Source organism: Cucurbita moschata, unplaced genomic scaffold (genome assembly GCF_002738365.1).
Source record: "Cucurbita moschata cultivar Rifu unplaced genomic scaffold, Cmos_1.0 Cmo_Scf00008, whole genome shotgun sequence".
In the NCBI taxonomy this organism is placed as follows: Eukaryota; Viridiplantae; Streptophyta; class Magnoliopsida; order Cucurbitales; family Cucurbitaceae; genus Cucurbita; species Cucurbita moschata.
The window spans coordinates 1,798,748-1,821,123 of NW_019268524.1; the positions used below are offsets into that span (position 1 = coordinate 1,798,748).

General features: G+C 35.9%; 1 protein-coding gene, 1 long non-coding RNA gene and 1 pseudogene across 10 annotated transcripts; 1 reads left to right on the plus strand and 2 right to left on the minus strand.

Annotated features, from left to right (window-relative positions):
* Window positions 1-7,703, plus strand: part of LOC111446226 — a 9,795-nt pseudogene extending 2,092 nt beyond the window's left edge.
* A 155-nt stretch (window positions 7,704-7,858) lies between these two features.
* On the minus strand, window positions 7,859-10,511 carry LOC111445993. The gene is made up of 2 exons (XR_002710979.1): window positions 9,278-10,511; window positions 7,859-8,967 (listed from the first exon to the last, which is right to left on the minus strand). It is a non-coding gene; the product is annotated as an uncharacterized LOC111445993 (long non-coding RNA).
* Window positions 10,512-11,575: 1,064 nt separating this feature from the next.
* LOC111445990 (cytochrome b561, DM13 and DOMON domain-containing protein At5g54830) lies at window positions 11,576-18,900 on the minus strand. Of its 9 annotated transcripts, none has more exons than XR_002710970.1 (5): window positions 18,641-18,900; window positions 14,743-14,969; window positions 13,797-13,879; window positions 11,830-11,860; window positions 11,576-11,724 (listed from the first exon to the last, which is right to left on the minus strand). XR_002710970.1 is itself a non-coding variant. In XM_023084581.1 (2 exons), the coding sequence occupies exon 2, from the start codon at window positions 18,497-18,499 to the stop codon at window positions 15,800-15,802; it is 2,700 nt and encodes an 899-aa protein (XP_022940349.1). In that variant the 5' UTR covers window positions 18,500-18,537; window positions 18,641-18,900; the 3' UTR covers window positions 15,336-15,799. The 9 variants fall into 9 exon arrangements, 1 of the variants encoding a protein (XP_022940349.1); XR_002710975.1 differs by lacking the exons at window positions 11,576-11,724; window positions 11,830-11,860 and adding an exon at window positions 12,491-13,228 and having other exon boundaries at window positions 13,797-13,888; window positions 14,743-14,787; window positions 14,923-14,969; XR_002710972.1 differs by lacking the exons at window positions 11,576-11,724; window positions 11,830-11,860 and adding an exon at window positions 12,493-13,228 and having other exon boundaries at window positions 14,743-14,787; window positions 14,923-14,969.
* Between the last annotated feature and the right edge of the window lie 3,476 nt (window positions 18,901-22,376).

Here is a 22,376-nt window from a genome sequence, read left to right on the forward strand (position 1 = left end):
TTTTTTTTTTTTTTTTTTTCTTTTTCTTTTTGCTCTTTTATGATTGTTCTTTCCAGAGCAGAGAATATTCCAGCCAGATACCTTGAAGGATATAAAAAGCTTAGGTCCTGGGCTTGCAACTCACTAGATTTGTACAAGGTAAGTAGTTGTTTTATTTTTTTCCTTAAAATTATAATTCATATTGAACTTTTTTCTTCCTGTAATGACCGCCTTACTTCTTGCATTTTCCGCATGAGTTGCTTCGAGTGCTATATCCTGTGTTTATTCATTGTTTCATAGATCTTGTGGCTAAAGGACATGCCCAAGAAGGTCTGCAAACTAATATCTTTCTTGACAGTCTCATGTAATGGAGGAAAATATGATCAAATTTTTTGTATTTTGCTTGATATCTGCCAGCTTGAACCTTTTTCAATAGGTTCCGTGAAGACCATGAAATGATGCACCTATGAGATCTACAGAAGTTGGAAGGCGTACTATCTCTCTCTCATTTGGAGGTATGTTGTTAACCAGTAATGACTTTCTTATGTTTCTGTCATTGTTTAATGAAGGCAGTACTGGTTTTGATATTATTATGATAATATATTCAAGGAGATCGAATTTGCACATTCGCTTACAGAGCAAAGTCAACATAAAAATATGCCAGGTAATTCCTAGGTTATCATTCATTATTTAGTAACATGTTCATGATTATCGTGCATTTGCTCTCTCTATAGGTCATTTTAGATCTCTCATGAACAGAACTGAAATAATCAAACTATATTTTCTGAAAGATTTTATTCTCAATTATGTTGTTTAGTACTCCCATGAGATGCTACTTCAATATCTTCATATGACCCAAACCACGGTGATACTTGGATTATCAATGAACGCATCAACTTCCATGGTCTGTTACATTTTTACACTTGCTTCCCATTGTTTAGTTTTTATGCAAGCTCTAGGAGTTTTATCTTCTGACCCCGTTATTAGCTTCACCTGGTTTTGCAGTTTTTCATGGTCAGCCTACCTCAATTTCTGGATGATTATTATTTTGCTTGGTTCTTGCCTTTTCTATTATATTATTTTTTGACAAACTGTGACATCTTTCCTCTTTTTCTCTATTTGAAACATAGAAAGATTTTCTTCATTTTTTTTCTAAGGAGGAAAAAAAAATGTTAAATTATGAATAACAGTAAAATTCTGTATTGTGTTGTTTGTGGGTTTTCTTTTCTCCCTTCTTCCTTTCTTTCTTTTGAATTCTTGCTGATTTGATATCCTCTTCAATTTCAAATTCCTTGATTGTTATATTTAAAATTATGCTGGTAATAGTTACTTGAAGATTCTTTAGAAGAGCGCTAGGAGAAAGCTGCTGGTTTGCTTTCAGATTCTGAAAAGGCTGATGGTGATGCAGGTGAGAATAAGGTACCTGTGCTGATCCAGAGCTTCTTATCTTTAACGGCGATACTCTCTTTTATCTATTATACTCTCCTTTAACTATTACTCGTTATCGTTACGTTGTTACCATTTTATACATTTGAACGATCTCATGAGTTGCACGTCCTTATTTGCTTGTTTAGAAAAGAACAACTGAGGGAGGCAAGCAAGGTGCTTCAATCAAAAAGGTCAAGGACAAGACTGCAGGTGCAGCTGGGAAAACTCTGATGGTTGAAGCTAATTCGGCGTCTATGGCACCACAAGTGAAGCCAGAGCTTGCTTTACTCGTAATGTATTTTCTTGAATCTTGTATTATGTTATTTTGCTGCTCTCAGTCATAATATGTAGCTCTTAGCCAAGTGATTGCGGTGCTACTACAGCCACACTGCTCTGACTTAGTATGGGTCAGTGGATACAATCGGCCATGTGCTGAGTATTATCTTTTTCTATGATGCTAGCTTTTGTTAGATGTTATGGGGTTAGCTCATGATCTAATTATGGTTACCTCCTCATATTAAGGCCGAGTCTAACAAAGTTTTTGTGTAGAATTTGAAGCATCATAGATGTCAGAGGGAATGATGTGGGACCAGTTCTTTGCTGAAGACGTGTAAACAGTAACGGTATTAGTTTTTCTTGCTATTGATTTGTCCTGTTGATTTCTTTCAGTTCAACAGAGGTGGAACAATCTATTCTTGAAGACTTGAGAAGCCGTGTGCAGTTGAGTTCTGTTGCTCTGCCATCAGTCAGCCTTTATAATGAGTATTTATCTACCTTCCTTTCTGTTCCCATTGACAGTTTATTCAGTCTCAATGTTCATGCAGTTGATATCATTGATCCTGATGTAGTTTAAACTGTTCATCAATATGCCTGGTGGAGCTTTGAAGGTCTTCTTTGTAAGTTGCTTAGTACGGCCTAATTGTTGGGTGCTCACCTCTAAAATCTTGGTGGGTTTCTGTGCAGGTATGGGACATGGCAAAGCTGGGACAACAAGCTGGCAATAGTAAGTCTGTTAAGTAAGTTTAACTATCATGGGATGCCTTTTCTGTTTCTGGCTTTTTTGTTTGTAATATTATACTGTTAATATATTATGCTTTAAGAAAGATTAAAAAAAAATCATAAAAAGAATTATGGATAAAAACCTTTTATTGTATACCACTGCTTATTTTAATTTTCATATGATATAACAATAGCCAGGGGCTCTGGAACATAGAGCAGTTTTGTTATTTCAAGGCCTCCGTGTTTATCGTAGTAAATTGGTGTGGATTTATGAGTCTAAACTCATGCTCAAATGTCAAGTTTATAGACATCAACTACTGATTTCTTACAGTTTAACATATTGTTATTGATAACTCGTGTTTACTCTTTAGAGATTTTCTGGTTTTTGATAATACGAACTGAAGTTGTTTAAATTCTATAGTGCTTTTCATTCCCTTCCATCCTCCTAATTCTCGAACAATTTCCTATCTCCTACTTCAGGAGACCTATTCATCTTCTCCATGCACCAATTTTGAGTTAAGTCTCCAACTATTTACCATTTCCCTCTTCCAGATTTCATTATCAGTTAGAAAAGCTTGTTTTCTCTTGGTGTCACACTAGGCATCATCATGAGTTTTTCTTTAGAATTTTTTTTGCTCAGATATTTTCAGAATGGATTTTGACCTTCGCTATCACCTCTACCAGCTGTTTTGCAGGGTGAAAACGGCTTGTATACTAGTGATCAAATGAGAGGGCATACAAGTGGCAAGTGGTCTTATACATTGTTTCAAGGTCGTTCTGGGCCTGTTCACTCTGCCACTTTCAGTCCCATTGGGGATTTTGTTCTTTTCTCCTCTGCAGACACAACTGGTATGATCTTAATTGCACTTTTGTTTTCTTTCTTGAGATTATGAATATTTCTGTTGTACTGTTGCAGTTCGTTTGTGGAGAATAAAACTAAACGCCAGTCTTGTTTGCTACAAAGGTCACAATTACCCAGTATGGGATGTTCAGGTAATGATTTTATTAGATATATGTGGTTGCTGCGTAGTTTAACTGGTGTATAGGCTATCAGTATCCGTTAGAGTTTGTTAAAGTGAAATATGGAGTGAGGAGGTTGTTAGCCGTGAGTTAGAGTGTCAGAAATAGAGTCCAGCAATGATGAGGAAGGGCGACAATTTTCTAGTTCTCTTTCACTATTTGGTCCCATCACTAAAGGTCTTCACTCTTGACTTCATTATTCAACATTTGTAGTTGTATCACACGGGAGACGCAGTGAGAGATGCTGTTCATTAATCTACTCAAATTTGTAATTATTTAATCCTCAACGTCTTTTGATGTAGAATATCTCAAGTATTTGAGTTGCGATCTGAAACAAAGTAACTTAGCCTATACGGAGGGGGAAAAAAGAGGGAGAAAAAAAAAAAAAATTCAAGCCGTTCATAAAAGAGGTGATATCATGAGGATTGGAACTTTTAAGGAAAGGGGTTGGTTTTTCTTGAATCATCGTCGTTCTAGGATGTAAGGCTTTCATTGATTCTTCTCATCATTTAGTTAGTAGGTAGCTGAAGAAGGAGGGTAAGAAATCTGACTATTTAGAAGCCCCTTGCAAACACACTGCGAGGATGTCTCACTCTTACTACTCCCACCTCCCAACCAAAAACATAAAATAAAAATAATAGTAATAATAATAAAAGAAAAACAAAAGAAGAAGAAGGTATGTGATAGATTCTTGAGTGTCCTAAAACCATGCCTCTTTCTCTTTTAATACATGCTCGCAACTTTTCTAGGATATTTGGAATTCAGCTTCTTTTTCTGTGAACATATACACAACTCCCTACAGCTCTTCTAGAAAAAAAGGGGAGAAGTGATTTTCGAGCAGAAAAAATGGAGTTGTTAAATAATAGTATTCCCATACTTCCTAATATAAGACCTGATAGGCAAGCTATCGTCCCACTAAAAAAAGTATTCTTCTGATAGGGCTTGTTCTTGGTCAGAAATAGTGAAATCACCTTTTCTATTCTTTCGCCGGACCTTGCGACTAAGAAAGATGTTCACTTAAAATATCTCATATACGTAGGAAAGGACGTTTGCTAAAGTATAGAATAAGGATATAAAAACAAGAAGCAGTCCTGATCCTAGTATTTAAAGAGGGAAACAAAAACAAAGCACTGGGTGAAAAGACACAATCAAAGAAACAGACTTTTTTCAAATTACTAAGACGTGGACAGAGCAAGGGTTTGTTCATTAATTATACGTACTTTTAATAAAGAATTGAAGGGAGGTTAGGAGGCCGATTAATGGTTTGATACTGTGATCTTGAATGGTAACTCCTTTGCTTGGGTTAGTACGTAGTTTATGGGTGAACACCATATCTAAAAGAATTGATCTTGTTCCTTATTCCTTCTGTTGTTGTTCCTGTCTTCGCAAGGTGTTGTTCCTGTGTTTGCTTTGTTATTTTTTGAATTCTAGTTTCTTAATTCTTTATCGATAGAAAGGTTGCTCACTCTCTCTTTCTCAAGTTTCAATAGTCTTTTCTGTTTATACTTCATTTTAATCGCAGGACATTTGTCCGATGTGGATGTGAGCAGTTCATTCTTTATTCCTTCTATGATATTTTATTGCTAAGATATTAAGTTGGAACCATATGCAGCCATCCAAATATCTCTAAAAGCAGATCCATTTTTATATTTAGAATATTCAAGCAGATAGTGGGGTCATTTTTCTTCCTACCTGGGTTTGTCCTTTTCCCCTCAAATTTGAAGCATCATTCTCTCTCTGCATGCAGTCGTTTTCTTATTTGTAACTAGTCTTCTGCAGTACAATTCCCTCTCCCTTTAATAATGGAAGTCGTAATCGTAACACTGATTTTTTTTGTAGTTTAAAACCTTATCTTCGAGAACAAATATCTAAACTTTTTATTGATGATTTTTTTGTTGCTTGATCCTAATGTTTCTGGTAAATATGAACCATAACAAATCTCACGATCTCTAAAGTGTGTTCAATGGCATGCCAACTGCAATTACATCACAACTGGTTCAAGTGATAGAGCTGTTAGATTGTGGGATGTCGAAAGTGGGGAATGTGTTCGAATTTTCATGGGTCATAGGAGCATGATTCTATCGCTGGCAATGTCACCTGATGGTCAGTTCATGGCATCTGGTGACGAAGACGGTATGATTATGATGTGGGACCTATCACTTGGTCGCTGTGTTACACCTTTGATTGGACACACATCATGCGTTTGGACCCTTTCTTTCAGGTGGATAAAAGAAAAATTTTCACCCACCCCACATCCCTGCCTACATTCAGAGTTCAGATGTTGACATAAACAATCCTCCAATACTTGTTGTTTTCCACTTCAGTTGTGAGGGCTCTCTCCTTGCCCCTGGCTCTGATGATTGCTCAGTGAAATTATGGGACGTAAATTCAAGCTCAAAGGCACCAGGAATAGATGAAAAGTGAGTTCTCCCTAAAATAGTTTTAGATGTTTCAGTTAAAATTTGACATTAACAAAGTTAACGACTGTATGCATTGTACTGCAGAAGACTGAAAAGTGAGCCCCATAACTGTTATCTAAACTTGATTTCATTTTCTTTCTGATTAGGAATCTCTTATTTGCAGCTGGGGCTCTTTCCAAAAGTGCATTAACTGCTTGACACTCTTCCACAAACTTTGTAATCTTGTTCAATTAAATTTTCCTGATAAAATCTCTTTGAAATGTTCATTTATTGGCTATTTAAGAGTATATCATTTCCAGCCAAGCTTTTTGTGCAGAAGTAAGTCTTGACATTATCTTATCGTTAGAAATTCTGGAGTGATATGACACAATACTTGCAGGCCCTCACCTCACCTCACCTCAAATGATTGTATTGTAAAAGAGAATAAAGACGAGAAATTTTGCAGCAAAAAAAACAGATTGAGATAAGCAAAAAGTGAAAGGATATGAACTGTTTGTTCAATTGGGTATGTGGAAGTAAGGGAAAAAAAAAAAAAACAAGTGCATAAAAAAAAGGACAAGAACAAGAGTACCGATAAAAAGTGACAAACTTTCACTGTTTCTGAGGGCAGCGGATAGGCTGATAAAGTACTGCAATTACACCTGAAGTAAAGGTATCTTTTTTCACTTCTGTCATTTCAGTTTCAAATTGTACTGTTTTTTTCAGTCTTATTCTTCATTTACAATTTTATGAAAAGAAAGAAAAATGTACATGGAAGCTCATCAAGAACAGTAGATTCTGACTTGGTTCAGGCAATCTTAGAAATGATTCTCATGTTAACTGTTTATGAGCGCATTTAGTGCTAAAGCTCTGAAGTAAAATGTATACAGCTGCTGTACTTTTCCCTCCAACTTCTAAGCATTCAACAACAATCTAACCCTTGTTTTGCTTTGCCAAATCATTATATCATATGTTTAGAGCTTCAAAATTTGCTCCCATTGGTTGTTTATACTAAAATTTCATTCGTGCTTCTGACGACTGTGATTAGTTTAATGCGAACCGATAAGGTTACGTGTTCTTTCGTGTTTTTGGTGCTAGGTTCTCTCCTTGGGTGGCTCCAGCGTGTCGTACTAACTGGTTAGTGATTCAACCAATAGTCTCTCAGTTACACATTCTTGAACTGATGCACTGTTTAGAAGTGGGTCTACTTTGGGATGCTGCTAGTATTTTGACATTATCTAAGTCAGATACCAATAGATTTTCATCTCTTATGATTATTACAGTATGAACACCATGAAACTGGCTAAGGAAATTTAAATTTGTGTACTTGCTTTCTATATATGGTCTATTTTCTGCTCCCTACATCTCAAAACAAGAGAACTTATACAGCAATGTATATTCAAATTGTATTACCAAACCTACTAACTACTATCCATCTGGGTGCGGAAGTCCAAAAACCAATACGATTGAACTTTAGAGTATATGTTCAATCTAAAGTCATTGGCAGCATCAGCCAAACAATCATTTCCTACTTGAAACCAAGCTTTATAAATGAATGCCCAACAAAACATCCTGAATCAGAAGTCTAGATTTTGTTTCATGTCTAACCCTTTCGAAGTTTTCATTTGTAGAATGTGTCGTCGTATGATTCTTTTGACCTCGATGACATGGGGACGGCTTCGAGTCAAGCTCTGTCCAAGAATCGGCAATGGTAACTTTATTGTTCTCATTTATCTAGCATATATACAGTCAAAATCAATGCTATATTGTATATTTGTAAATTTGTGCGAGATTTTGACTAACTTTGTTGCAGTAAGCAACTCGACCTTGCTACAAGGAGTCAAACAATTGAAGTAATTCACTAGATTTTATGATTCATTACCATGTGAAGATCTTCATGTACTGATATGATATGAAATTATTCCCCAAGAACACAAGGAACTTCTATCTCTTCATTTACTTCCTTTGAGTGCCAATATATATATAAGAAACTTCAATCCCTCAAACCAACTGAATAAAAGCTCAACAAGCAATTAGTATCAAATGGTTCATAGACAGTTAATATCTTGAAATGAACATACTTACAAAATCATGTACCAATGAACCCACTTTAACTTCCTTGTGAAGAAAGATTATGAAATAAGCATTGTTATATTTCAATAGCCCAAGAAAGCGATTAAAGCTTTGAAGAAGTATATCTATAGAATGTAGAGCAAACCAAATTTATCCAAGGAATTGATCCATTCAAAAGCATTACCTGCTCACAAAAGCTAACAGAGAAGCTGTGAGAAACATTTAAACCATATATAGGACCATAAAAAAGTACTAGAAGAGTAATTGAAACACACAAACAAACAAAAAAAGATCTTGCAAGTGATATCGCCAACCAAATATCGAAACAAACACATAAATTAATGTAAAAGTTGCAACAGATTCGTAAAATTCAAAGTTTGATCTCTCATCAATAGAAAAGATCTATTACCTCAGTTGCCTAAGCTCCTAACACTAACTAAAGTAGAGTCTTTACCACAAATGACAATTTCTCGTAGTTAAATTTCTGAATCACGTGATTATTCTAATTTTAATGCCAACCATACACCATAAAATTAGATCAAAATCAAATCGAATCAACAAGTACAAACAGTTTGAACAAAGAAAAGATGAGCATACATCAAGAAGGCAAGATCTAATAACTTATATTGGTCCTTTAGCCAATATAATGAGTTAAAATATTAGCACCAAAACAAAAAGATGTAAAAGTAGTCAATGATGTAATAATTGAATTCCAAAATTAAGTTAATACAAAAAAGTTCCGATTACTTCTTGTCACTGCAATTTCACGTTCGACTGTCTTCAAATGTAGGATAAGATCTTCAAAACAAAATTAAGTAAAAAACAGTAAAAAGATTACCAGTTTCCTTGTTTCAAAAATCCTCAAAAAGGGTAAGGAGGAGGAGGAGGTTCGACCTGCCCTTTGTACACACCGCTTGCCTCTCCTATTGATTGAATAGTTCAATGAATTGTTCGGATCACCGCGACATGAGGAGGAGAAGGTTCGACTTGCCCTTTATACACATCGTTTGTCGCTTGATTGAATAGTTCAATGAATTGTTCGAATCGCCGCGACGTGAGCAATTCTTGTCTGCGGTGTCGTGAGAAATCCACTACACCTTATCATTTAGATGAAGGAGAAATCGTAACAAAGTTCCAGTAGATAACTCGATTTTAAGAACAACCCTTCAATAGTATCAAGAATTCAAGAAAAAAAAACTGTTCAAGAGAATTCCACCAAGATTTAGGTTTCAAAACCAACAAAATACAAATTATTAACCCTAAAATTGGATTTACAACTCAAAATATGAAAACCCATCTCAATTCAACCCTAAACCAAAAGATTTAAAGCAGAAAAGGCTAAAATGAATGAAAAAAAGGAGTTAAAAGAGAGAGAAAACCTGGAAATTGAAGCATTATTGGAGAGTCCATTACCATTAACAATGTACAGTAGCCGATTCCATACAGTGAAATTACATAAAAAAAAAATCATCAAAACCAAGAAAAATATAACAAAAACAATAGCAGAAACTTCATTTCAAACAAAAATTAGGCAAAAAAAGAGAAGAAAGAAGGAATTGGCGATGGAAGCTGACAGAAAGAGAAGTGAGCACGCAAGAGCAATGGCATATAATCATACCAAAAGCCTCTGTGTGCTCACTCTCTTCTGTCAACTTCAAATCTTACAAACACCATCGCCATAGAATGAAGAAAAATAATGAAAATGTGCCAATGCCTATGTATTTACATGACCCCTGCAGGTTAGGACGGCTGCTCGTTTAGTATTGCTTCGGCTTCTATTTACTCGTGGGATCCGAGCGGTCCGGGGTGGTCTGGGGGGCCTAACTAACACGTGAAACACTCTGCCTGGGGAGTACAGAATCCCTTTTAAGGGAACCCTTTGGAAGAAAAAATGGGGTTTTGGCAAAATGGGTTGAATCAAATGAGAAAATTTTGGAAACCCATATAAAGAAAAATGCCAAAAAAGCAAGAAATCTCATAATTCTAGCTGCCCATATGGAAGTTTTTAAGTAATTAGGGTTTTTAGGGTAAAGAAGAGAAAAATAACACAACAAAAACAAGCATAAACACTTGCTTTTGGTCGTTGTTCTGATGAGCTGATAAAACAGTGGCGACACTCATTTGAAGAACAGAGAAAAAAAAAAAAAAACCAAACAAAAACAGAAACAGAAAAACAAAGAAAAGAACAGAGAAATTTCCCAAAAAAGGAAAGATTTTTAAGTTAGAGGAACAAGTACAGTGGGGAGTGGGAAAAAGGGGGAAAAAAAGGACTAAAATTTGTGGGTTTTTTTTTCATCTTATCAATCATACTGTGTTTTTGATGTGTTGGGTTTTTTCTAATAAGAAGAAGAAGAAGAAGACAGACACTAAGACTCGGTTCTTCCAAGCTTTAAATCAGTTCATGGAAGCATGAGGAGGAGGAGGAGAGAGAAAGATGAGAGCTTTAAAGCTAAAAGTCATGGGAAAACCATAACTTAGTCTAATATTTGTGCCGACCATGTCGGAAGAGCAAATACTCGATGTCGTGAATCAAACTATTTGGGTAGTACACGAAGGTGTTAGTCCATTGAATCAAGTAGAAAGACTGGTCAAGGACAATTGGGGAAATTCATGTACTACCTATTTCCTAATGGTCCTGAGAGATGGAAGAAGTTAGGTTAGTCGAAAGGTGGGTGTCGGTTCAAGGACGCACTATGTCCCCTCGACAATTATTAATTTTTTTCAAGAAAATATATCTTATCTTTTGTATGAGAAAATTTGTTACTTGTAGATACGTTAAACTTACAATCTTTCGATCAGATGTATATGTCTTAATATGTTGAGCGGTAGGAAAAGTGACGAGAGAGGTGGATGAATATGGGCGGTAGATGAGAGGGGGGAAGTGAATCCCTACCGTTGGATTGGGAGGGAGGGGATGGTTTGTAAATGGTGAGTTTTTGATGTGTTGTTGGAAATTGGGATTGATGGGACTGCGTCAAGAGAGGAGACTCTTTCTTTCTTTCTTTCTTTATTTTATCCTTTTTGTTTTGGTTCTATTTTGTTGGTGCTTTGTGTGTGTGTGTGTGGATGAAATGGGTTGCTCAGCCTTCATTTTCCTGACAAGAAATTGTGATGCTCATTGCTTCCCTCCATTCAGAGAGAGAAAGAGAGAGGGAGAGAGATGTAAGGATAGAGAGAGGGAGAGAGATGTAAGGATGGGGAGAGGGGGGGAGAGAGAGAGAGAGAGTGAGAGAGAGAGAGTGAGAGAGAGTGAGAGAGAGGGAGAGAGATGTAAGGATAGAGAGAGGGATAGAGAGAGGGAGAGAGATGTAAGGATAGAGAGAGGGAGAGAGATGTAAGGATGGGGAGAGGGAGGGAGAGAGATAGAGAGAGTGAGAGAGATGTAAGGATAGAGAGAGGGAGAGAGAGGTAAGGATGGGGAGAGGGAGGGAGAGAGAGAGAGAGAGTGAGAGAGATGCAAGGAGAGAGAGGGAGAGAGAGAGAGTGAGAGAGATGCAAGGAGAGAGAGAGAGAGAGAGAGAGAGAGAGAGAGAGAGAGAGAGAGAGAAAGGAGGAGGCAAAGGGAAAGAGGAAACAGAAGAGAGGAAGGGGATGAAGGTAGTAAGTTAAGGTTTCTCCCCCTTCTTCTTCTTCGTTTTTTATTTTTTTATTTTTATAATTTCTTTTTTATAAATAACATTATCTTATAAGATATTTAATACATTGATGGTTTGGTTTTAGGGCCTCTCTATTGTTGGTTGGTTGCCAATGCCATTGAATCATCATGCATGGACCACTCCTTCATTAACTCTCTATTCAATTCCTTTCTCCCTTTTCCCGTTATTTACTCTCACACCAAAAACCTCGTATCTATTCTAAATCTGTCTAACAAGAAGAAAATTGTCTATCAAGAAGAAAATATAAGAGGAAAAGTGCCTTATTTTGTATATACAAGTATCCGAGCCAGCTTGCACACGTCTTAACTAATCACAGAACGATACAAAAATGTTCTTCAAAAGTCAAAAGCATACAAAAACACAATCATCCTATTCCCCTACGCTACCAAATATAATCTATAGCTCCAATTTGGCAATTCCTATTATTTGTGTCAAAAATATTTCATTTCAGTAATATTACAAAATAATCGATGAATTGATAAGATGTTACCTATTTCAAGAAATTTAAAGCTTAAAAAATTAAGATTTTTTTCTCTTTAACTTCAACCACTCACCAAAGTATTACTATAATAATAAAAAATAAAAAAATCAATCAACGAAGCACTCAATTTTTTTACCTTGTTCTCAAACCTTAGCTTTCGACTACTCTTCCTAAATGATATGTGACATCAACTTGCACCTAGTCGCAACTTTTGACCAAACCTGTCTACTCCCACAAAACAAATCTTTTCATTAAATCATAATCTATGTTGCATTAACATAGAATTTAAAGGACATGAGCAGTACAACCTGCAGAACAATTGAATAGCAATGAAGAAACCGATAGAGAAATTTCTACACTGTCACAGTCGAGTATGACTACGTATTTCGTTAGGCAAAGCTTTAAGTTAATGAAGCAAAGAAAAAACAAAAGAAAGTTTACAAAGCCACAACGTTAATAAAAAGTAAGGGTTTTTTTTTTTTTTTTTAGTGATGTGGGAATCTGAGATTGAAAGGCACAAAGACAACCACATGGTCTCCAAACAAGTACTTTGAACTTTGAATTCAAGTGGGGAGCAAAGAATTTGCAGCACTAAGGATTATGGGGTGTCCTACCTTTCTCATGCTTTCCACTAACAGGCAAAATGGATTATTGCATCTTCATTCAATAACTATAGGGATAAAGATACCGGTCGAAACACTCTAGATGTCGAAACACTCTAGATGACCAGCAACGGGTTACTCTTACTTTCACTACTTATTCAAGTTTAGGGTTGAACCCAACATAATTGAATGATTAAGTTTAAACTAACCTTATAAACTGTTACTGCTGACCTTCTACATCATCTTATTATTAAAGTCGTACCTTACCCTATGAAATTAAATCGGGGTCATATGTCTAAGAAAGGTGGAGATGAAAGGATTCCTAGTCGTTCATAATTTGACAACCAAAATAAAATAAAGAAACTAATGATGAGATAAACCATACTAACCAACTAACCAACCAACCAACCAACTAAAGCCTTTTTTTAATGAAATAAATGGTCACAATGTTCAGTGGAGCAAGAAGAACAACAAATTCTAAAAGCACCACCACAACCAAAAGCAATAGTTCCTTGGCAAATCGTGGGTGGTTTGTATTTCAATGTCAATTTAATACAAACATTCAAAGTCAACGAATCCCGACCAAAATATCTATAGAAAATAAACTAGTCACTGTCAATGATCACCGTCGTTAAATTACAAATTTAATCTCTACCAAGTAAGGATTTAGTTCCTAAGTTTCATCAAACCATAGAGATTGTTTATGAAATTTTATCAAACTACTATGACAATTTCAAGTTTTACTACCAACTATAGAGAATAAAATTAAAATTTAACCATCATTTTAGTGTTCCATACTCATCAAAATTTTCTCTCGAAGTGTTTTCAGGTCGAGCAATAGGAGCAGATAAATACCCCCCAAACATAGACTAAGAGTGAGAGCCATAGAATCAATTTTATGTACCTTTTAAGTGAGTGCTTTTTGATTAAGCAATTCCACTAAAAGCACATGGCTTTTGATTATAACCAAGGTTTTAGAAGCTCTTTCTATTGTCCAAAAGTCAAATAAAACTCACCCTAATGCACAAAGGCCCAATCACTAACAATTTTACTCATATGATTACCATCAAAGGCAGAAAAACAGGGCAGGCTATATAATGAACATTCAACTTCATATCCAGAATATGAAAAATAAAGGGAAGGGGTAATGAACCTTTACCTTGTCTTCCACTTTCCCTTGTAAAGATTTTGCTTTCGGTTCCTGACCATTGTTCATAAACGTAGCACACACGGCACTTCTCCCTGGAAAAGCTTTTCGACAAACAAATTAGTGGACAAATCATTTCCAAAATGTAGCCATAAAAAACGACTTTTGCTAGCACCAAGAACGATTTACTGCTATATGCTGTATTGGATGCTAAGAGTTTCTTGTGAATTTCTCTATCATAGATTCATAGCAACAGGATTAGCAGTAAGTACAAGTAGAGGAATGTTTGGAACAACATTGCGAGGGTCTGTCCAGCCACCTTCTTAGGATATCTACCAGCCAACAGAATCAAGAAAACATAAAGGAGGACCTCCTTATCTCAGAATCAGAAACCCTTTTTCTCTGTACTTACCCTTTGGCCTCCCCTACTACTTCCAAAAATCAAGAACATAACAGAAACATAGTCACCATGATGTTCGGGTGATAGTAATTAAAGCCATTCATAAAAATTCTGGTGGACCTTTTTAAAATCTAGAGGGAGGAGAAGGGAAACATGAAGATATTTAATGATTTGATGAATGAATTAATTTAAGTTTCCTAGAGCAACTGTGTGACACGAGGGTCTGGTTTCTCCTGCTGTGTAAAGAGTAAAATGATACATTTAAGGATACAATGGCTTTCAAAAAAGTAAGAACAGTGCCTAACTACTCCCATGCTGTGCTTGAAACAGGTAATAAAATCAGTTGGGGGCCGACCATGTTTAGAATTGAGAACTTTTAGCTGGACAGTAAAGGGCAAGCAAATCTGATCCCGAAAAGTAGCCTTATGTTGCAGATTACAGAAATATGGAAAAAAAACCATGCATGCATTGGAGAAATCAGAACAAAAAAACTTCAGAACTGTAAATTTTTGTCTAGCTTTTCTTATGCCAAAAGAGAAACGATCGGATATCACGTACCATTTACTCTGCAGAACAGTTGATCTTTTCCACATAGCAGCTTTGCTAATCAAAGGTTTTGACTTCTCCAATGCCAAATTTCACTTGGCAGTGTAGATAAAATGTAGAAGGGTGAAAAAAGAAATAACAATCATCAGTTACAAACAGAGGCACAGAATCAAGATTGAAACGGAATCATACATCTCAGGAGAGAACATTAGCACTTTCTCCACAAGCTTGACATGCAGCTTCTTCCATCAAGGGAAACGTAAGTACAACAGAAATTAAATAATCAAGAAATAAATGGCCTAAAAACATAATACGAAACATAACAATGGTAAATATAGCAGAATAATATCTCTTTCACCAAAGGTAAAGGATTCAAGTGTCAAAGGAAAACATGATAACCACTTCAAATGAAGACTACTAAATTAAATTTCCACTTGATATCTGTCAATTTGAAGTTCAAGAAGTTCAAGAACACATGGAGAAATATTGCACCAGAAAACGTTATCAATTGCGCTCGACAATTCTATCATTCAGATAGAAATTATTTTTTTCACATGCTAATTAGGGTAAAGTTGAGAGGTTTAGGACAGCATGAGCCATAAAGATAGGGAACAAAAAGGGGCTACGCTGGATTTGACAAATGTCAATTGCAAGTATCTTCACTGCAGAGCAAGAGTATCAGTGAGAGTTTCATATATACAAACATATATCGCTTTCATTTCGTTTACATGAAACTTCTTGCTTCTCATGGTGGACACGCCTATAAACCTCCTAACTATGTAGCTGAAACATGACAAAACTTGCAGCGTTATTATCCTTTGTGACAAAAAAACAAACAGTAGAAACGATCCCTTTCAATTGTGTAGAGGTGTCCTGTTATATCATAAAAAGTAAAGAGATGATGATCTTCGGCAGACTAAGATAGGGTGGGGGAAGTGACAAACCCCTTCATGTTCTCGACGAAGGCTTCAAGAACAAAACTCAAAGCAGCTACCTCCGTTTAGTGAAAATCAAAGCTGGCGAATGGACCAACTCCATATCAAAAAGAATAGGTTTAGAGATAAAAAGTCTATCCTCTTAAAGGTTCTAACTGAACTTCCATAGTTCCTGAAGGATGAGATTCTTTTCCTTCAATTGAAATAGTCGGACCCAATAGATCAACAGAATCGTCCTCATTACCGAGCACCCAATTGCTTCTTCCATTTGTTCTGTCCCGCCTCCGCTGCCTCTCCTGATGTTCTAAATAAATAGCCATCAATGCAATGATCATAAACCATATAATTAGAGCCCAGATAAGGCCATGGACGTTTTCACTGTCATATCGATCGCCTAGATGCTTCATTCCAGTGAATTGCGCTGCGATACCAATACCAATTGTACATCTGCCCACAATTGCATGTGAATACTCCCATAAAATTCTATTGGGGGAAACCAATTCCCCATTGGCTGGTTTTTTCGGTCTGAAAAATGCATTTACTGGCTGTATACATGCCAAGAGTATAGCAGCAATCCCAAACTTAACATGAACTGAGCTGACATAAAAACCACGAAGCTCGGCAACAGCAAAAAGGAGGCCAAGTAGGACAATTGACAAACCCGAGTACTGCAAGTAAACATGAATCTGATACCATCCATCACCCTTCACATGTTTCAAGTATCTAGCAGCCAATATCCCACCAGGTAACAAAATACCCCAAGCAAGGAACATCATGAACCCATGAACAGCTAATACTGGTTGTAAATCTTGTTCAGCCTCTGCAGAACCACGCATAAGCAGCACTCGCATAGGCCTACTGCTTCGAGAAGAATGCATATTTCCGTCGCTTAAATGTTTATCCACCCATTTAGCACCCATTGCCCATATAACCTTTAGGGGAGTGGTGGGATCAATTATATTTTTACACTGTGGTCCATGGCCATCAGGACATGAAGGTTTCAAGGGACGTGTAAACTCCAGAGTAATGATACCACTTTCTGACTTGCACCTCACAAAAGTCAAATTCTCTTTTGTTGGATGTACATTTAAAGCTCCCTTTCCATCAATCCAGTAGGTCTTCACTCTACCTTTGCCAGCTTCATCCATCCAACCCACATAAGCATAGCTATTAATCATTCCACTTCCAAAGCCAATAGCAAGATAACCGCTCTTTTTCTCACCACGCGCTGCAATGGTTATCGAATCCTCGGACAGTGTCCAAAAAAATGTAACTTGTTGGTCATCCAACAAAACACTGTTGTTATACATGTCTGATAAACCACCATCGACAACCTGCACTCTCCAACCCATTTTTTGTTGGAAAATTGAGTGATAAAAGACTTGGTCAGGAGTATTCCTGTCAGGTGCCCAAGTTAATTCCGTGGGGCTGGCTTGTACTCCTTCAGCTTCCGGTCCTCCAGCATAAATAGTCTCAGACATGTTCCTCAGTGTCGCATTTCCACCGAGCATGTCCGAAGTAATGTAGAGTGCAACATCATGCCCGGCTTGTAATGAGAACTTCACTGGCACCCCCCTCTCAACTCTCAGTAAAGGAGCCTCCTTCTTGTTGATGTAGAGAACTTTTGCAGGGTTTGGAGGATTTGGATAATGCAAAGCCGGACCACTGGTTACAACAAGAGGAGAATTTGCATCAGCAATAACAACATCTTGATCCTCTTTGTCTTCTGCATCAAGCGGACCCAAACAATCATTCACATGCTCTGAAACATTGAGAATTAGGTGCCCGTAAGTCCCGCCGTGATTTTGAGGCAGATAGAACGGCCGAATTGCATCAGGCGGCTTCATTGGTCCAACAGCCCAAATGACATCCATACTTGCAGTATGATTGATCGGCACATCATACTTCTTATCAACGGTAACCAGCGGCCTTCGATACCGAACGAACGACACCCCATCTCTCCTATGCCCATAAATCAACCTAGTATTGTTCACCAAACCAACAGGATCTGAACCTTCGAAAATTGTATCCGGACAAACACCGTGCACCATACCATCCTTGTTTATCATACATTCACTGAGCCTTGTGATGTAGAAATCATCCACAAGCGGCACTCCATCCTCGTTGATCCCCATCACGGCGACATCCGCCCCAATCATGAGATTAGAACTCCCATTCGGGTTTGCCCACCCAAATGCCATGTAGTTCGTCGTCGGAATCGCCCCCTCCAGTCCGATCTCGATCAACTTATCCTGAGTACTCAATGTCCACCTAACCCTGTAGTTATCAGCCAAAACTTTGCAATTCTCGAACGAGGTGGGCGCAATAGAAATCGAACCCGTATCTTCCCATGGATTCCCATCTTCCGACGGAGACGGAGCCACACTGGGACTGCCCGCCGATCCATTATTCGGTTTCCGGAGAATAACATGTCCAAAATCTGATGCGGCAGGAAGGTCCCAGGCGGCGATGACTTGGATCTGATCCCATTTAACATTCTTCTTCAAATGCACAATGAAGGAAGCGTTTTTGTACGTCTCATTAAGCTTTTTATCAGACACGACAAACCCGGCCGTGAAATTATTAACATCAGGAGCGATCGCACCCCACCAGTGCACATCGGTCCCAGAAAGCATATCAAAATTCGAAACCCTAAAAGAGCAATCATCGATTATCCTAAAGGAACCTCTAAGTTGGTGCTGTACCATTTCAAATTCGGACTCGAAATCGACGAGAGGACTGGTTTTAGAACAACCAGATCCAGCATCCGCATAGTAACAAACAATCGAACATATCAAGATAAAACACCCAACGAAAATGGGTGTGTGATGCATGAGGACGAGATTGGGATCCAAATCGACTCACCCTCTCGCTAGGATTTAAAAAAAAAAACAAAAACACCTCTGGATCTAGATTCAACAATAGATATATATATCGAACTTTAAAAACGAAATGAATCAAAATTGTTCCATTACCAGAGATCTCGGACGGTGATAATGGATTCCCGATCGGAAATTCAATTGCAATTGCAAATGCAACAACTCAACAATCGAGGACGGTTTCTAGGCCGGGCCTTGGACAGCTTTTTTTGCTGGCACGTTGATCTTGGTTAGTGCGTTAAGCAATGGCAACAAATTCAAGATCGTGTACAAAAAATGTAAGTAATAAAGAAAAAATTCCATTCGTGGATTTTGATGCTTTGGTCTAAGTTCAGGGAATTGTTTACTAGCTGCAATGAAACGAACAACCAAATAAAAATTTAGAATTAAATATAATCGCTTGAATTAATAAAAATATAATTGAATTTTTTAATTTTTATTAACCATCTTTAATTTTTTAAAATTATCATTAAATTTTTTTTAAAAGGTTTAAAAATAGTATTTTAAATAAAATAATTAGTAATATAATTTTTTTTATAATTAAGATTATTTTTTTAAGTTTATTATATATATTTTTTTCAATTTGGACCAAAAACATATTTTTCCTCCCTCTGCACAATTTTTATTTAATTAAATAATAAAATTTATATCTCCGAGTATGGCTGTTCTCTCGATATCGATAATAACTTTGGTGACATTAAAGGTGAAACGGTTGATCGTCATCCTCACCGAACAAAATGACAACATCAGCTTCTTGCTCTACCAAATAACTTCAATGTCATGCTAGGTCGAAGACATGTCCTTTTGTAGCAACGGTCGAACTCGAAAAAATAATAAATATTTTTTATTAAAAAATTTAACAATTATATTTTTTTTAAGATGAAAAGTATTAATACAACTTTGTAAAAATTATTATTATTATTATTAAATTATTTATTTAAAAGTTAAGTTGTATTAATGAAAATATTGTGCGCAATTAATCCCTTATTTTTATGGGATAAATTTAGGGCTTATTCTACCCAAAATATTTTACATTTTAATGATTAGCAATTAAATACGTATTAAAAACACCATTTATAAGGGGTGGAAACCTTCCTCTTGCAGACGAGTTTCAAATCTTTGAGGGGAAGCCCAAAAGGAAAAGCCCAAAGAGGACAACATCTGCTAGTGGTAGATCTGGGGCGTTACAAATGGTATCAGAACTAGACATGATGTGCCAGCCTTCTCGCTGTTCCCTAAAGGGGTAGACACGAGGCGGTGTGTCAGTAAGAATGCTGGGCCCCAAAGGGCAGTGGACTCGATGGCGGATCGATTGGAGAAAGGAACGAGTGCCAGCGAGGACGCTGGATTTCGAAGGGGGTGAATTGTGATGTCACACATTGGTTGGGAGGAGAACAAAACATCATTTATAAGGGTGTGAAAACTTTCCCCTAACAGACGTGTTTCAAATCCTTGAGGGGAAGTCTGAAAGAGAAAGCCCAAAGAGGACAATATCTGCTAGCGGTAGATTTAGAGCGTTACAAATGGTATCAGAGCTAGACACCGGACGATGTGTCAGCCTTCTCGCTGTTCCCCGAAGGGGTAGACACGAGGCGGTGTGCCAGTAAGGATGCTGGGCCCCAAAGGGGGTGGACTCGGTGGCGGTCCCACATCGATTGGAGAAAGGAACGAGTGCCAGCAAAAACGCTGGACTCCAAAGGGGGTGGATTGTGATGTCCCACATTAGTTGAGGAGGAGAACAAAACACGTGTGAAAACCTTCTTCTAGCAAACATTAAAAAATATAACTTTTAAAAGTTTGAATAATATTTTAAACTAAAAAACTTTAAAATATAATTTAGTTTTTTTTTCTTCCACTCAAACCATATTCAAAAATTTTATTAATACCCTTAAATTAAATTTAAAAAAAAAAACTTTAAAAACACATTTTAATTTATGAAAAATACATATTTAAAATCAGTATTACGTAAAAAAATAAATGAAATTTCAAAAATAAAAAAACATAAAAAAATAATCTATGAAATGCAGATATATGGTTTTTGTCCATATATTGACGGTAAGAACTTTTGTGAATATATTTTTTTAGCATTAACAACTATAAAATAATGTCGGGTACTCAATTTGGATTTGGTTCGATTCCGTGCTTTAAGTTTAAAATATTCTTAAAAGAATTGATAATTACTACATAAGTTAATAATCATGTTGAGTAGGTGTCAAATCTTGAACATGAGACATTACAATATCATCAAAGCTCAGTTGACATACGTCAAACTTATTATACATTAATTAGAAACCAAATTAGATTCAACATGTCAGTTTTGAAACTATATCCGTTGAACAGGGGAAACGAATTATTCTTTATAAAAATATGGAAATTTCTCCCTAACAGACACGTTTTAAAATCGTGGGGTTGACGGCGATACGTAACGAACCAAAGAGGACAATATCTATTAGCAGTGGGTTTGAGCTGTTATAAATGGTATTAGAGTTAGGCACTGCAGTGTGCCAATAAAGATGCTGGTCCCAGGGAGTGAATTGTAAAATTACATCGAAGAGAACAGCGATTGAACTATTATAAAAATAAATATATATAACAAATAATATATATATATATATATATATATATATATATATATATATATATATATATATATATATATGCATTCATATTTATTTAGAGGGAAAGGAGCAGAATGTGGTTGACAAGGACAAAATAATGGGAGTCCCCTTCATGTGGGGATTTTATTTAATTATTTAGTTATTTATTAAATTGAATTATATATATAAAAAAAATACTTCCAATTTTTTTTTTTAATTTAAAAATAAAACTTTTATTCTTTCATCAGCAATATTATCGTGTATGGTACTAACCTAGCGGTATCTATGATGCATGCTGACACATCGACTTTTCATATATTAGATTGTTTATCGAAAACTCAAACATGGTGTTGACCTAGTAGTGACTAAGACGCATATCTTAATTACGTCTAAAATAACGATAGTTTGATACATCGACTTTTCATCAGTGAGATTGTTTGTAAAAAAATCGAACATGGTGCTAACCTAGTGGTAATTAGGATGCACGTATGATCTACGTCTAAAATAACGTTAGTTTGACATATCGACTTTTCGTCTATTAGATTATTTGTTGAAAAAATCGAACACAATACTGATATAATGGTGATTAGGACACATGTCTTGATTACGTCTAAAATAAAGACAATCTGACACATCGACTTTTCGTCTATTAGATTGTTTGTTGAAAAATCGAACACGTGCTAATCTATTGGTGAATAATAATTATTTAACTTATTTTAATTTACAAGCTTATTTTTAAATTATATTCTTTAAAAAAATATATTTTTGGAAATTGTATTTATTTCTTTAATTTCTCTATTGTGATTTTGAATTTCATATTTTTAAAGAAAATATTTAAATTATTAATAAAATTTAAAACTTTTTAATTTTAAAAAGCAAAGAAATTAATTCTCGCATTTATAGATTTATTTTTTAAAATTTTATTAAAAGAATATATTTTTTTTATTGATTGAGTCTTTAATATGCATATAAAAAATTGAATAATAATTATTCATTGATTTATTTTTAAAAAATTATATATAAAATTGTATTTCCTAAATTTTATCAAATAACTTACCATTTAAATTCTAATTTTTTTAATAATTAATTTATAATAAATTAGATATTAAATATTGAAAAATATTTCTATTTTTTCTTATCATCTAAATTATAACAATTTTGTATTATTTTATTTATTTTATTTAATGCCACAACTGATTTTTCGGTACGCCATTTTTTGCCGCTAAAGTTGCCAA